The sequence below is a fragment of the Poecilia reticulata genome, chromosome 16, assembly GCF_904066995.2.
Source record: "Poecilia reticulata chromosome 16, P_reticulata-male-v2, whole genome shotgun sequence".
Taxonomy (NCBI): Eukaryota; Metazoa; Chordata; class Actinopteri; order Cyprinodontiformes; family Poeciliidae; genus Poecilia; species Poecilia reticulata.
Window position 1 is genome coordinate 32,173,618 of NC_088845.1, and position 17,361 is coordinate 32,190,978.

The 17,361-nt window shown below is 42.4% G+C and overlaps 1 protein-coding gene across 7 annotated transcripts in view; it reads right to left on the bottom strand.

The window, feature by feature from the left end:
- The window catches only part of LOC103478802 (glutamate receptor, ionotropic, kainate 2), a 549,772-nt gene that overhangs the window by 339,243 nt on the left and 193,168 nt on the right, over positions 1–17,361 (bottom strand). For all 7 annotated transcript variants that reach the window (XM_017309432.2, XM_081616747.1, XM_008432853.3 and 4 more), the window contains one exon: positions 10,919–11,100. In XM_017309432.2, coding sequence (XP_017164921.1) covers positions 10,919–11,100 — 182 coding nt within the window. The remainder of the gene's footprint in view (positions 1–10,918; positions 11,101–17,361) is intronic.

Below are 17,361 nucleotides of genomic sequence, written 5' to 3' on the forward strand. Positions count from 1 at the left end.
CCCTGCCGTCCTCTGAACGCCCCCTGGGGGGCGGTACCGCCCACGTTGAGAACCGCTAGTCTAGACCATCTGAAAGAGGCATAAAAAGACTTTTATCCCAATTAATAGTGAAACTGGAAAGCTTGCCAAATTTATTTATAAGAGTAAGAAGTGGAGAAAGAGAGACTGTAACATCTGAAAGGGTCAGGATAACATCATCTGCATACAGGCCAATGGGACTATCTGTAGCATACTCTGAAATGCCAGTGAGCAATGGATGGGTCCTGATGGAAATAGCAAGGGGTTCCATGGCCAGTGCAAATAGCAACGGTGAAAGACAACACTCCTGTCTGGTTCCACGATGTAATAAAAAAGAAGCTGACCTGTCGTGATTAGTCAAAACTGAGGATTTGGGCTGAGCATAAAGCATTTTTAGTAATGTCATAAATTTATCGCCAAAGCCAAATTTTTGGAGAACCAAAAACAAATAGTCCCATTCAATTTGGTCGAATACCTGCTGAGCATCTAATGAAATAACTGCAGAGGCAGGAAGGTTGGTCTGGTACATAACATTTAAGAGTCGACGAGTGTTGGAAAAAGAATACCTGTTGGGGATAAAGGAAGTCTGGTCGCTTTATTCCCAACAGGGGATTAGTCAAAACCTGTTGGGGATAAAGCCAGTCTGGTCGGGATGGATCAGATGAGCTATGTGTTTATTTAAACGAGTAGCTAATACTTTGGCTACTATTTTTTGGTCACCATTTAGTAAGCTTAAAGGACGGTATGAGGCAACATTAGAGCCATCCCTTCCTTTCTTCAGGAGAAGACAGATATGAGCATCATACAAACTCTGGGGAAACACTCCCTCCTCTACTGAAGAGTTCACCATACGCAAAAGAAGAGGGGCAACCAGATCCAAATAACATTTATAGAAATCTATTCCAAACCCATCCGGACCACAAGCCTTACCAGAAGAAAATGAACGTATTGCAGATTTGATTTCTTCAATTGTAAAACTAGAGTCCAAGTCTGCCCTGGCGGAATCATCCAGGACAGGTACATTTAAATTGTTTAGAAAGGCTTTAGTCTCCGTGCTGGTTGCACTACTCTTGGAGGTGTATAAAGTACTGTAATAATTAAAAAAGGTATCATTTATGAGTTTAGGGTCAGTTAACAGTTGGCCAGAGGGAGAAGACATTTTATGAATAGCTCGATCTGCCAGTGTGCCTTTTATTTGTCGGGAAAACAATCTGTCAGGCTTGTCCCCAAGTTCAAAATGCTTTTGTTTAAGTTTGCGAATGCAATTACCGACTTGTTCCCCAAGCATGTGGTTATATTCAGACTTTATCTTCAGAATTTCACTAACTATATTTTCATCATTTGAATACTGGTACCTGTCCTCCAAAGCAGCCAATTTAGCCTGAATATCTGCAAGACGCTGTGATCTGGCCCTCTTGATTTAAGACTGATAAGAGATAATGTTGCCACTCAACACTACTTTAAATGCCTCCCTCAAAACTGAATCAGACACATCACCGTTGTCATTAAAAAGAAGGAAATCTGAGATTTTAGCTGAAATGTAGTCCTTAAATACTTGATCAGAATTGATGGGGGGAATAAACTTCCAGTTAAACAATGGAGCATAAAGATTAAAGTGGATCTGTAGTAAAAGAGGGGCGTGATCTGAGAATAAGATAGAGTGGTACGATGAGCTGACTGTACTTGAAATTAATTTAGAATCAATTAAAAAGTGGTCAATTCTGGTAAAACTACCATGGGAGGGGAAAAAAAAGAGTATTTACGATCGGAAGGATGCTGAAGCCTCCAAATATCCACTAAGTTTAGTGACTTAATGAGATTATTTATAACAGACACCACTTTCAAAGATGAAGCAACCTTACTGGAGGACCTATCCAGCAATGGATCGAGGTAACAATTGAAGTCGCCTCCTATAATCATGTCCCTATTATTAAATTGTGCAATCATGTCAAATATCTTGCAGACAAATTTGGGGCAGTCGCAATTTGGGGCATAAATATTCAAAAGAGCAACAGGAATGGAATTGATTTCGCCAGTGACAAGCACATATCTCCCCCCCGGATCAGCAGACATGGAGTTAAAAATAAATGGAATAGACTTGCGGATAAGGATTGCAACCCCTCTAGCCTTGAAGGAAAAATTTGCCTGGTAAACCTGTGACACCCATGAAGATCTCAACCGTCTCTGCTCAGTTGGATGAATATGAGACTCCTGAAGAAAGACAATATCAGATGAAAGTGATTTTAAATGTGAAAACACCTTTGCTCTTTTAAGTGCTTTACCAAGGCTTCTACAGTTCCAGGAAACAAGATTAATAGGACTCATGCCCAACTTAAAAGTTCTATTATCCTGCATTTATCACAACATAAATAAAGCAGCTGACAACAGAAACTAGATAGAACACAGAAGGTTTAACAACAAAGCAAAAACAAAAACCCCAAAACTCAACTACGCGGCATATAGTGTGGAGGCTGCCGGATAACGGAGAGAAAAAACCCAACATAGGTAATCTAAACCCAACGAGTCGTGCTTACCTCCAGAAACTGTATGAATGTTAATGTGCACCAAAGCTTAATTGAACTTGCAGACTAACTTTAGCAGAGAATGATTAACAAAGTCACTTAGTCAATGAATTGGCAAACCGCTCTGCTTCAGTAGGTGAAGTGAAGGATTTCACAGTGTCATTTAAGGACACTTGCAGTTTGGCAGGAAAATGCAGGGAACACTCTGCTCCAGCCTCCACCAGCCTTTTCTTCACGGTGTTGAATGCCTGGCGCTGCGCTGAAACCTCCGCTGTGTAGTCTGGGAATATGAAAACTTTCTGGCCTTGGTACATCAGCGGGGCTTGCTGCCGACTCAACCGCAGAATATTCATCATGTCGCGGTCATTGTGCACTCTGGCGATGATGATCCAAGGACGTTCATTGGGAAGAGGCTTCGGTCTCAGGGCACGATGCGCCCTATCAATTTTTACGGGCTTGGGAAAGTTGTCCTGTCCCAGCAACTCCGAGATCAATTTTGAGACAAATTCTGCAGGGCGACCACCCTCTACTCCTTCCTTGACGCCAACAATCCGGATGTTTTGTCTGCGCGAGCACCCCTCCAAATTATCCACCTTTTTTTAAGTAGCCCGTTAGCCGCCGCTAGCTCGCTGAAGGATGACTCCAGGGCCGAAACACGGGCATCGGTAGAGGTTAGAGCCGCATCCATGTCATCCAAACGATGCCGGACCTTACTGTGCTCTGTCTGTAGGGTTGTTAACCGAGCTTCAATGGAGTCCAGACGTCCTTCCAGTGATTTCTTGAGAGTATCCATGAGTGTGTAGACTTTAGAAAGATCGTCTTTGTGGCTATTGACGGCGGCTAAGATAGCCTCGTTGCTAACAGCGGAACCCGCCTGAGCAGACGACTTCTGGGCTTTGTCCTTCCTCTGCATAATGTAAAATGCCAAAAACTGAAATAAACTGAAGAAACGGATGCCAACTAGTCCTTCAGTGAAAAAAATTTAGAGCTTTGGTGCAGAAATTAAATGTTAAATGAAGGCACGACACGGAGCTCTACAAAACACGTCTACTCCATTACTGCACACTAGTGCCCCCCCAACAGCCGTGTATTTTGCCATCTGGGCGGTGCGGAGCGGTGAAGAGACGCTGAGGGAACCGTATCTGATGGGGAAACAGTAACACCAGCATTGTGAGTAGTTTCTTCTTCTTCTGTAGCAGCTATGTTTTGCGTCATACTATGCATGAGCTGGGGATTCTCTAGAAGAAAAGATCAGTTTTCTGTTTACACGACAACAGAAAACGGTACGTTTCAGAAACATCTCACTCTGGAACCCGTTTTCAATCTGTGCGGTTGTCGGAGAAAACATTTGGTGGTTTTGTGTAAATGTACACTACAAACACAACAAAACTCTTCCGTTTTCCCCCGAAATCGTTGTCGTGTAAACAGGGCCTAAGGAAAAGCTGAATGGGCACAAGAGAAACTGATATGCACAAGTTCTCACTGAGCAAAAGCTAATAGTCCTTAGCTATTTAAACCAAATTTAACAGAAAAATACACGAATAAGAACAAAGAAACTGAAAACAAAGGAATAAACTAATATAGAGAAATCCTAACAACAATAACACTAATTGAAATACAAACACAAGTGAAAACCAAAATCCAAATAGTATTGGCACATGACAACTGCTATACGATGTACAATGTTTAGTTAATTTATATCCATTCCAAGTTTTTTTTATTACATGCAAATCGTTTCTTGGCAAATAGTATATCGATATTGACTACAAATTAAAAGCTGAGACATGTTTGTTTCTAAAATATAAATATTTTCAAACAGTTTGCTTCATTAGGGAAGAAACTTTAATCTTAAAAGTGTTCTCAGGGGTGCTAGTGCGCAGCTGTAAGATGTAGACGTGTTGGTTTGTGCTCTCCACCACAACTTTAACTAAATCACTAAATACTATGATAAAAGCACCTGGACGCTGGCACTTTTGACGTTGCATCCTTGACTAGCCTCCGGGCATCATGTCGCCGTTGAAGAAAGCCGCAAACTCCGGGAAAAACAAGACTATGGACTGGTACATTGGCGGCGGTGCTAATGCTAACGAGGCTAATGCGTAGTGGCCATACTGGCGGGACCGAGAGCGAACCCAGAGACTGTGCTCCAGGCGACAAGACTCAGATGCTCGAGATGTGCCAGGAAATATGTAAAACTATGTCGGCGTCAATTCTTGAGAAACTGGATGAGCGCTTCGAACCCCTTGAAGCTAAGTTCCAGTCTGTCCTCGCTGCACAGACTAACTTGCAGAACCGCATGGTCGGCCAAGAATTAGCAACCAAGGCTGACGAGGAGCGTCTGGGAGAACTTGAAGCGAAATGTATGGAGCTCACAAAGCTTGTAACTCAGCAGCAAACTAAGTTACTGGACTTGGAAGCTCGTTCCCGAAGACATAACATCAAAATTGTCGGCATCAAGGAAAACTCAGAAGAAGGGAGGCCAACCGAGTTTGTCTCTAAGCTCATCCCTGAACTACTGGGTAAACAACACTTCCCGCATCCACTGAAGGCTGACCGCGCACACCGCTCTTTGTGGCCCAAGCCGGTGGCGGGTGAGGAACCACGCACCATCATAGCCCGAATACATCACTTTCAGAGCAAAGAGCAAATTCTACGCCTCGCATGGACGCAGCCGATGGAATACAAGGGGAGCAGAGTTTTGATTTTCCCAGAGTACACCAGCGAAGTAATGAGCCAGTGCCGCGCCTTTCGGAATGTGATGCAACCCTTGAGAGGGGATGGGATCAGGTTCCAGCTGCGCGACCCAGCCCGGCTGCTGGTGCAATGGCAGGATGGTTACCCCCCTGAGGTATTCAACGACCCGGCCCGGGCAGAGGCGGCTCACCTGCGGAGGAAGGGAAGCACGACTGAAAAGGACTAGTGAGCATGTGTGGCACATTTATTTAGTTTTTGTTTTTTTTCTTTACAGTCTTAAGGCGAGCTAATTCCGTTAAGCAGTGGTTCATCTGACGAACTATATTGTCTAATAACATACAGATGTTGACGTTCCGAGTGCATTTTTAAAGATCCGGGTCTGTTCTTTCAGAAGACATATTTTAAGTTTATCTGGTAGAGTTGTTTAGTTCAATTATCAGTATAATGATTGTTGTGGTGGAGGGTGCCGTGACTTGACTGAGTTCGGTTCACTATCTGTCCGGCAGCTCCTGCTTCGTTTAAAGGGGGAAGATATGCGTCGTGTTCCGCAGACGCTGGGAGGGAGGGAGTTCGGGGTGTGTTAATTGTATGTTTTGTTTTACCCAGATGCACATGCTTTACTCGTTTGTACCACTCGGCATCAAAACTGCTAGGTCTGACAGCATACTCCTACAGGTGGGCGGACGGAGGGGAGAAATCTGCAACTGATCTCATGGAATGTAAAAGGTCTCGGCACTGCAATAAAGAGGGGGAAAGTTTTTAAACACCTTAAGTCCTTAGCTGCAGACGTTATTTTTCTACAAGAGATCCATATTAGAAAAGATGCACAACATAGACTGAAGTGTAGCTGGGTGTCTCAAATATACCAGTCGTCATTTACCTCACATGCTCGTGGTGTGGCCATATTAGTGAGAAAGAATATCCCATTTCAGACATCGTCTGTCGTCAGTAACCCAATGGGCATGTATGTGATGGTAACTGGCACCATAAACTCGAAATCATTAACTCTCCTTAATGTATATGGTCCAAACTCAGATGATCCTAATTTTTTTAGAAAAGTTTTTGACCTACTTCCAGACGATGGCTGTTCAAACATAATTATAGCAGGGGATTTGAACTGTTATCTTGACCCCTTTTTTGACAGATCATCTAAACGACCAGCATCAGAACTGGCATCCACCAAACTTCTAAATAATCTTCTCAAATCAAGGAATATGGTTGATATTTGGAGGGCTCAACATTCTACGAGTAGAGATTACTCATTTTACTCTCATGTGCATAAATCTTACAGCAGGATTGATTACTTTCTAATAAGTAACAATCTCATCTCTCAAATTGCTGATTCTAAATATCATAACATTCTGCTTTCTGATCACTGCCCCCTATCTATGTCTTTAAATCTATCCCTTCCCAGGCAGGCTTACTCCTGGCGACTTAACGGAAATCTTCTCAATGATGATAACTTTATTAAAAACATAACCTCTAAATTAAAGGACTTTATAGAAATAAATGATAATGGCAAAGTATCAGATTCCATCTTATAGGAAGCATTAAAGACAGTTTTGCGTGGCAAAATAATCTCCTACACTTCAGCCCTTAAAAAAGAAAGAGAAAACGTCTGTCTGAAATCATCAGTGCCCTCTCCAATTTGGAAAGAAAGTACCAAATCTCTGAATCATCTGATGACTATAAGGAAATACTTAAACTCAGATATGAATATAACGGAATTATGAGTAGCCAGGTTAGTAATTTGCTTTGGAAACTACGACAAAAGAATTTTGAGCTTGGAGATAAGAAGGATGGAACCTGCCCAAAACTCTTTACGAGGCTAACATTTCTCTTTTTCTTAAAAAGGAGAGGGATAAAACTGATCCAGCTAGCTTTCGGCCGATTGCACTGCAAAATGTTGATCGCAAGATAATCACAAAAATCTTGACCACTAGACTGAACAAATGCTTAGCATCCATTATCCATCCTGATCAGACTGGGTTTATCCCTGGCAGATTGTCTTTTTTCAATGTAAGACGATTACTCAATACAGTACACCTTGACCATAGAAACACTAATGCCTCTATTCTGGCCCTTGTTGCACATAAAGCCTTTGACCAGGTCGAATGGCCGTATATGTTTGAATCATTGCGCAGATTTGGTTTTGGCAAGACTTTCATCTCCTGGGTGAAACTGATATATCAAGAACCCATTTGCTCCGTCCTGACAAATAATGATCGGTCAGCTCCATTCCACCTCCAGCGCTCAGTTCAGCAAGGCTGCCCGCTGTCTCCAGCGCTTTTTGCTATTGCGCTGGAGACACTTGCTGTGGCGATAAGAGAGCACCCGCATATTGAAGGCCTTCGAGTCGGTGGTGTTGAAACAGTCATCAGTTTATACGCTGATGATGTGATATTATATTTATATGACACAGTAAAATCTGTCCCCTTCCTCCTCAGCTTGATTACATCTTTTAGTAAAATTTCAGGATACACAATCAATTGGTCAAAGAGTGAATTGATGCCTCTTTCCAATTTGTATCCATTAGGATTTCTACAAAAAGTCCCATTCAAAGTGGTTGAGAGCCATCTTACCTACTTAGGTCTTACTGTACCCAAAGACCCAAAACTTATATTTAAACTAAATTTTGCAAAGTTTATATCAGGATTAAAGCAAAACATTGAGTACTGGAAAACTTTGCCCCTGTCAATGATTGAACGCATTAATTAAATTAAAATGATCTCCCTACCTAGGTTTTTGTATTTATGTCAAAATCTTCCTATTTATCTTACAGCAGTCTTCTTTAAAGAATTGGACTCGATCATTCAATCCTACATATGGAACGGGAAAAATGCTATGATTTCTAGAGTACACTTACAGAAGCCGAGAGGGGAGGGTGGCCTGGGCCTACCTGTATTTAAACACTATTATTGGGCTGCCAACATCAGAGCGCTAACGTTCTGGCAGCAGGGGTTCCCAGGTAACCCAGCGATTGATACTCCGTTGTGGGTCAAGATGGAATCCAAACTGGTGAATAATTCCTCCCTACCAGCTATGTTGTTTGCCTGCCTTGAAAACCGGAAGCCTACCGAAACCTGAGCTTTGTGTTAAAACATGAAGTAAGAATCCTAAATCAGATCAGAAGTTTCCTTGCATTACCAAACACATCTGTACAGACGCCGTTATGTTTTAACCACAGTTTTTTGCCTCCTTGGCAGGATAAAGCTTATCATGACTGGAAGGAAAGGGGGCTGGTGTCAATTAAGGACTTGTATATTGGCAACAAGTTTGCATCATTCAGCCTATTGAAAGAAAAATATAATCTGTCCCATTCACACTTCTTCCGATATCTGCAGGTCAGGCATTACATTAAATCAAAGATTCAGAACTTCAACACTCTTCCGATTGAGCACGACATTGTTGACATCCTAGGGAGCCCCCCTGATGCAAGACATCTTATTACAAGAATTATACATCTATTTGGTGACCGAACTGTGGCACACACCACAAAAATGAGGGAGGCCTGGGGAAAGGAGCTTGGGATAACAATCCCTGAACCCCTGTGGAACAGGTGCCTTTCTAAAATCAGCTCTTGTTCAATAAATGGCAGGCATCAGTTAATTCAGTTTAAAATCACACATCGGTTACACTATTTAAAGGTCAGATTGCATAAGATTTACCCCTTTGTTTCCCCAATGTGTGACAGGTGTAACATGTCTGAAGGCACACTGTCTCATGCTTTTTGGTCTTGCCCTTCACTAACTGGTCTTTGGTCAAAAATATTTGATTGGTACTCCAAGGCATATAAGAATCTCTTACAACCCGAACCAGAACTTATAACCTTCGGATGCCCTCGGGTGCCGGGGACTATACCCGCTGTAATGCGGCAGCCACTGGAGTTGGGACTGATTGTTGCCAAGAGACTAATCTTAAGAGACTGGAGGTCCTCTGTTCCTCCTTCCTTCCACCTGTGGGTGACGAACATGATGTCCATGATACAGATGGAGAGACTTCGGAAAGGCTCTAAAGACACTTTCTCATGTAACTGGAATCCCTTCTTGGAACACTTTACGAAGAACAGACTAAGCTGATCAAACTCTTCCATGGTCTCTCCCCTCTGTCGACTTCCGGTGTGTATGTGTACCCTTGTATGTGAATATGTATGTGTGCTGTGTGGGTATATCATATGTCAACCGCAATGTTTTATGCTTTGACCTGTACATCTGGGCCTTGTTTGTCTGTTTAATTGTATGTTCTAAACTTTGCAAACTTAAAATAAAATTGAAAAAGAAAAAAAAAAGTGTTCTCATTCCTGAGCTGTATGCAGCTAAATGCCTTAAATATAAATTAAAAGTGTGTTAAGTTTTTTCATTACAAAATCCCCCACTCTTCAAAATAAGAGGCCAACATCACTAACCAGATCGATAATTGTTTTGGTAGAGAAGTATTTCTAGATGACAAAAAATATCACTAGTAGGTGTGATAAAGTAAGAAAGAAACAATAGAGCCTACAGTCTAGTTATACATGTAGCTTATTCCGAAAAGAGTAAGTTCAAAATAATAATGTGAAATTGTTAGAATTTGAGTTTTCTGTGTTTATTTTGGGTTTGTTCTGTTTATTGTGATCCTGTTCCCTGTGAGTCTCTGTGTTGTCCTGTCTGTTCCCTAATGTCTGTTGTCAGATCCCTGTCGTTTGTAAGTTGTCGTTGTTGCATGTCAGTTGTTGCACATAGTTGTACTAACAAGTCCTGTGCCAACTCAGCTGTCGTTTTCAGTCTTTAGTTCTCAGTTGCTACCGGTATTTAGCTCCTGCTAAGTTTTCTGCCATGCCGCCTGAACTGGACTGTCTGAGCTGTTCTTAATTAAATCTTCATCATCACCATCTTCATCTGGGTTCATCTGCGTTCATTCTCACCACCACAAAACACATCATGTCAGAAATTCAATTTGTGAGATGGTTCATTCTGTCAAAACCAGTAGTCCAATCAAATTTCAAATCAAATTTATATATATACATATATATATATAATATTTAAGACCGCCTGATGTTGGCCTAAGTGCTGCACACAAAAACAACAAATAACAGTAATTCCAACATAAAGGAAAATGCAAACACAGTATAAGAGACATGGAAGCGTAAAAAGGCCCAACAAATGAATCTTCTTAAAACCCAAACATTTGTTCTTTATTTAGGTGCAGCAGTTCTCCGAAACAGTGATTAACAAGAAAGTTACATGTTCAAGCATTTTAGAGTTTGTTTTGTGTGTTTTTTAAACTGCTATTGTTACTCTTGTTCTTAAACAATCAAGTACTATTTTATCCTCATTTTCTGTGCAGTGAGATGTTTTGTTTGTTCTATAATAGAATGTGCAGAAGTACAACTATGGGTGCTTTTCTAAACACACTAACACTTTCAAATCTGCATAATAAAATGGGACATGAAAAATAATTAACAAGCATGCATAATTTAAAACGAAAAGATCAAAACATTTTGAGCACATTTGGTGGTGACATGTAACAATTGGAAATTGGCATATTAATATTAGGTGACCAATCCAGTTCCAAAAACCCTGCCTACTCAAAGTACAATCCACAGCTTCAGACTACCTCCGGCTGCTTTCTCGGGCTCAAATGATTCACTTTACATGGAAGTAGCAGCACACAGCGTAAAGCGAAGCTGATGGATGTGTCCATACCTGCTTTAGGATCCCAGCAGCCATCTCATGACCACAGTCGAATATGATATGAAATTCCTTTCCCCTTTTCATCTCCTTTAAAAGAGGCTTGGCATCCTTTGTCTCTGCAGGCAGCTGGCGGATTTTTAAGCGGATGTTGTACCGGGATGGTGCCTTTATTAGCTCTTGCAACCGAATGAGACCTGAAAGACAAGCACAGAAGCAGATCACTTTCAATATAATTAATCACATCAAGCAAATTTATTGGAAATTTTAAATTGTAGTTTAAATTTGGTAAATTACATTACTGATGTAACAATTGCTCTTTCGTTTTGCACCGTTTAGTGTATTGAAATTACAGACATTTCTAACGACACATTCAGAGAAACAACTGTCTCTGCCTCTCATTCCTTATTTCATGGCTCCGGTTATCTTGAGCTGGTTTCTGGAGTTATGCTGCTAAAGCCTTAGGCTGCTAGCAGACAAACTGATCACTTTTCCTCACTTTCTTCTTCTACTACTCTCCAACTTGTCCTTAGTTGGGTTCTTCTTCTTGAGACATGTCCACATTTTTTACACGCATCCTGAAATGTTTTTGAATAAGTCGCCTTTCTCTTTTTGGAGATATATAAAGTGTTCCAGGGGTGAAGTCATCAGCATTTGTCTGATCCATTGCTTGATACTTGGTTCTGTTTTCTTCCAGAAAAGTGCAGTGTTGTTGTGGGTACATATCAATCAGCAACTGTTTATATTTAGTAAACAAAGTATGATGTCAAGTGGGATGCAGACACAGTATGAGAACCTAGATGTGGTACAATGTGCTTTGAGACAAAATGCTTTATGTTTTATCACTTCAAAAAACTTTTTTTTTCTCTGCATTCCCAGATGCAATGAAATTATGCCCCTCTTTCTTTTGAACATTTTGTACATATGTCTGGTATGTTGGGATTATGCTGAATATAATGACATGTAATAGGACATAAAGTATTTAAGTTGACTGTTGTAACTTAGACTTCCGTTAACATAAGATCATTGAGTTGTCTCCCATGAGAGAAATGTGTCATTATATTTGGGCCAGCAATGAATTTCTACAAAAAGTTTATCTGGGTTTATTTGAGTCCAGCGCTGCACAGTGGTGCAGTTCGTCCCCCCACCTATGGGTGGGGGGACGGGTTCTGACTGTTTGTGCTTACGGGCCGAACAGCAGTTCAGATTACCCACCCTTCTTGGAGTCCTTAGAGGGGGTACAGGACAGTGCCCCTCCTGGGGACTCCCTTGTTCTACTGGGGGACTTCAGCGCTCACGTGGGCAATGACAGTGAGACCTGGAGGGGTGTGGTTGGGAGGAACGAAACGACCCCCCCGATCTGAACTCGAGTGGTGTTCTGTTGTTGGACATCTGTACTCGTCACGGATTGTCCATCACGAACACCATGTTCAGGCATAAGGGCGTCCATATGTGCACTTGGCACCAGTATGGGGTACCGGGTCCTTTGATACAGGCTGTCAGGTCCCTGTATGACCGGTGTCAGAGTCTGGTCCGCATTGCCGGCAGCAAGTCGGGCTCGTTTCCGGTGAGAGTTGGACTCCGCCAAGGCTGCCCTTTGTCACCGATTCTGTTCATTACTTTTATGGACAGAATTTCTAGGCGCAGCCGAGGTGTTGAGGGGATCCGTTTTGGTGGCATCTCTGCTTTTTGCGGATGATGTGGTCCTGTTTGCTTCATCGGAACGTGATCTGCAGCTCTCACTGGAACGGTTCGCACCCGAGTGTGAAGCGGCCGGGATGAGGCTCAGTGCCTCCAAATCCGAGGCCATGGTCTTGAGCCGGAAAAGGGTAGAGTGCCTTCTCCGGGTCAGGGGGGTCGTCCTGCCTCAAGTGGAGGAGTTTAAGTATCTGGGGATCTTGTTCACGAATGAGGGAAGAAGGGAGCGGGAGATCGACAGGCGGATTGGGGCAGCGTCTGCTGTGAAGCGGGCGCTGTACCGGTCCATCGTGGTGAAGAGAGAGCTGAGCCAAAAAGCGAAGCTCTCGATTTACCGGTCAATCTACGTTCCCACCCTCATCTATGGTCATGAGCTTTGGGTCATGACCGAAAGAACGAGATCACGGGTACAAGCGGCCGCAATGGGTTTCCTCCGCAGGGTGGCTGGGCTCTCCCTTAGAGATAGGGTGAGAAGCTCGGTCATCCGGGAGGGACTCAGAGTAGAGCCGCTGCTCCTCCACGTCGAGAGGAGCCAGTTGAGGTGGCTCGGGCATCTGGTAAGGATGCCTCCTGGACGCCTCCCTGGTGAGGTGTTCCGGGCACGTCCCAGTGGGAGGAGGCCTCGGGGAAGACCCAGGACACGCTAGAGGGATTATGTCTCTCGGCTGGTCTGGGAACGCCTTGGGGTTCCCCCTTAGGAGCTGGAAGAAGTGGCTGGGAAGAGGGAAGTCTGGGCCTCCCTTCTGAAGCTGCTACCCCCAGATAACCCGACCCCAGATAAGAGGCAGAAAATGGATGGATGGACATGGTTAAGCATATTCTTAGTGGGGAAAATGGAATAGATTCGGAATAGAATATTTTGATACTGATCTATGATGAGCATTTTACAAAGCAAACAACCAGTCATATATTTTAAATATATTATTTAGTAATATCAATAAAGCATATTTAAAAAATAAACAAACACAAAATTATGTAATCATAGAGAAACAAAGATGATTAAATAATGATTAATACTGAATAATATGTATTAAACTACATATTTATATGCATATATACTTAATGTCTATGTAAAAATTCATGTTTTCCAGCCAAGGAGTTGTAGCTTAAGAGAGATTCAGCAGCTGAGATTCATCCGTGCTTCAGTAACTCTGTCTCTCCTTAAAGACATTTCCCACTTCTTCCTCACATCACGTCTTTATGAAACCTTCAAAACAAATATGTGAGCTATGTTACTTTTGACAGAGTGAAGGAATTACCGTATTTTCCGCACTATAAGGCGCACCGGATTATAAGGCGCACCTTCAATGAATGGCCTATTTTAAAACTTTTTTCATATATAAGGCGCACCGCATTATAAGGCACATAGAATAGACTGTACAGTTAGGGTTTCCACCCGTCCCGTATAGAACCTATATGTACTCTACAAATGTGGATGTGTAATAATAAAGAAGTGGTTCCCGAGTACTTTATATAGTAGTCTGCCCCAGTCATTGTTTCACTCACAGTGTTGGTGTTGCGATATTGTGCCCAACTGCTTTCTGGATAACACAGACCAACCGACACGCTGCCGCCGCAGTCTCTGTCTCTCTTCCCCCGATGCCCCCATGCTTTAAATGTATAGGGGCTGGTCCCTTGGTAACCCTATTCGAAGCACCCCGGATGAATGTCTAAAGCCACTTTGTTGACCTAAAGAATGTCAACAAAACAGTCCGACTCTGGTCGGCAAGGAGAGCCTTCCGCGACTGGGCCAGAGTGTGGCCGGACGATGGTGACCCTTCTCTGTTCGCGGACAGCATGTTCGTGGAGAACGTGGTGCTAAATGACCTGCAGACGACCTGATTATCAGGTCGGTAGGTAGATATGTCAGTCAAACTTTATTAACAAACCAAGGTTATGACAACTATCCCAGCATGCACCATGCGCTTCTTCTTCTACGGGCAAAAATGAAGTCAGCGGCTGCTTACCGTAGTTGCTAGACCAATATTGGTCCATATATAAGGCGCACCAGATTATTAGGCGCACTGTCGGCTTTTGAGGAAATTGAAGGTTTTTAGGTGCGCCTTATAGTGCGGAAAATACGATACACATAAATCCCAGTTTTTGCCATCTTGTGTCTCATAATCTAAATCAATAAAACTTAAGATTTACAAAATCTCGATCAGCCTTCATAGCGGGGCTGAACCCCGGTATTACACCAAGCACTATAGCTAATATTAGCTGGCATTTTGCCAGTGGCCATGAACACAGTATAGTAATATCATATACACAAAATATAAACGGTAATATGTTAATCTTGTGAAACAATATCCCCCGATATCTCATGTCAATATCCATCTGAACAAAAATATCCTGCAGTGCTGAGGTTTCTGCTGCTGTTTTGGTATAGCCAAGTAGGAGGGACGATCACTTCAAGATAATTCCTTCACCAGAGCAGCCAATGCGGGGTCTACTCTTTATATGCTCTGAGTGAATGGGGGAAGTTTGCGTGTTGCAGCGGAAAATTACCTCGGGGCTGAAGCACATCGACACAACGAGTCCAATACGACATTTAAAAAAACAAGCTCTTGACAAAGTTTGGCTATATCGAGGCTCAATGCAGGAAAAAAAGGACATCCGGAGCGGCCAGGTAGCAAGTAAAGCAGTGCACAACTACTAACACTCACCAGGATTAGCATCAGGATTAGAAAGCTGAACAAATAAGGTCTTCGAACTGGCAGTGTAAGACGCTGGAATCTGCTCTCACTCTTGGACACTGCTATGCGCTACTGGTTGTAATATTTCACAGACGGAGCGCCGCTCAACCTCCACCAGACAGTGAACTCTCTCACCAAACGTCTGCTTAAAGCTGCAGCACGTAACTTAAAAATTAAAAAAGAAAAAAGAATTTAGATATGTATTAAGATATGTCTCTTATGTCTAAATTAGGTGAATTTATTGCAAGATAATTTTTCCATTTTGCCAGATAAAATAGTATCATTTATACCTACAGCGAAAAATTAATAGCTGTTCCAGGCGATGGGCAGTGATCGACCTCATGGAAGTTCGGTATCAAAATCGACAGCAAAAAGTCTGATCGGAGCATCTCTAGAGTTTACGCAATATGCCAATAACATAATTTTTATGTTTCACCATAAAACTTATGTTATTGAAATAAAAGAATAACTTGGTTTTTAACTACAGGAAAGATCTGATCTCTGTAATGGTGAACATAAGTTTCTGTGCCAAATGTTAAGTTCTATTTTTCTATTGCATCCAGGGGCGCCGCCAGGAATTGTGGGCCCCCTGACAAAAAATAGTTTGGGCCCCCCTGCACAGCTGCTGTTACAATTTTTTTAGTCTATTTGACCCATAAAAAGCATCACAAAGCTTGCATCCGCCATGCTTTCTTTGGTTCAATACTGATAATTAGCACAATATTTACTGCTCATGAATTTAACATCCAACAGTCCACATCCAGGATGCAAGTAGGTTGCTTAAATTTTTTCTATTAGTTTTAGATACTGAAATGTCTCTCCCCATGAGCAACAGTCAAAAGCAATGTGCAACTACATATAGAGCAATCCAGACTTCTCAAAAATGCCATGTAGTTGCATTTTATTCAAGCTGCAGTATGTAACTTTAATAAAAAATGTTTTCTCCATATTTGTTAAAGCTGTCACCATGTCGAAGCAGTTTGTTATGAGACAGATAATCTGTGAAAATAATCAATCTCCTCCATCTCCTTCCTGAATTACTATTACTGGTTAAAGTAATGCACCGTTCTGACCAAAACAACCAATCAGAACTAGTAGGACGCTCTTAGCACTGTGAATTAGCCTCATTTACTCACTGCTAAATGTGATAATGGTGGAGAAACAACTTATCATTACAAGAAACCGTTTATTTGTCATCATTAGTAGCTATGCTAACTAAACTGAGCATTCACAGTTTGAATCTGCACAGCTCTGTGCTATGCTAGTTGCAGCATGGCACAAATCAAGAGGGAGGAAGAATGAGCAGCACCACATGAGATTTTGATTGACGGCACTAAATGTCTCCTGCCACTAACTGGTTGTTTCTAGCACTGGGAGAAGGCAGAGGAAATAGATTTTTTTTACAGATTATCTCTCATCATGACAGTTTTAAAAAATACGTGAAAAAAATTCATCTATCCATTTTCTTTCACCCTTGTCCCTCAGTGGGGTCGGGAGGGTTGCTGGTGCCCATCTCCAGCTAGCGTGCCGGGCGAGAGGCGGGGTCACCCTGGACAGGTCGCCAGTCTGTCACAGGGCAACACAGAGACACACAACCATGCACACACACACACTCACACATAGGGGCAATTTGGAAAGGCCAATTAACCTGACAATCATGTTTTTGGATCTGGGAGGAAACCGGAGTACCCAGAGAAAACCCACGCATGCACAGGGAGAACATGCAAACTCCATGCAGAAAGACCGGGGCCGGGAATCGAACCCAGAACCTTCTTGCTGCAAGGCAACAGCTCTACCAACCATATCTATCTACCATAGTAAAGAGTTACGTTTGATTCTGTTAGACACCAAGATCCATTTCTCACGAAAAAGAAACGTTTTCCCAGGCCACAGAGACATGGTGTGATTTCAGGGAGTGTCTTCAGTCCATATAATCAGCTGCCCTCCTCCTTCTCCTCAGATGCTGCACAGACTTTGTTAGAAACTCTTCTCGGATGTGATGGTTAAAGCGTCTGCTTTCAGCGCTGAAAGGGAATAAAATAAGTAAAGTCTGAATGATTTTGT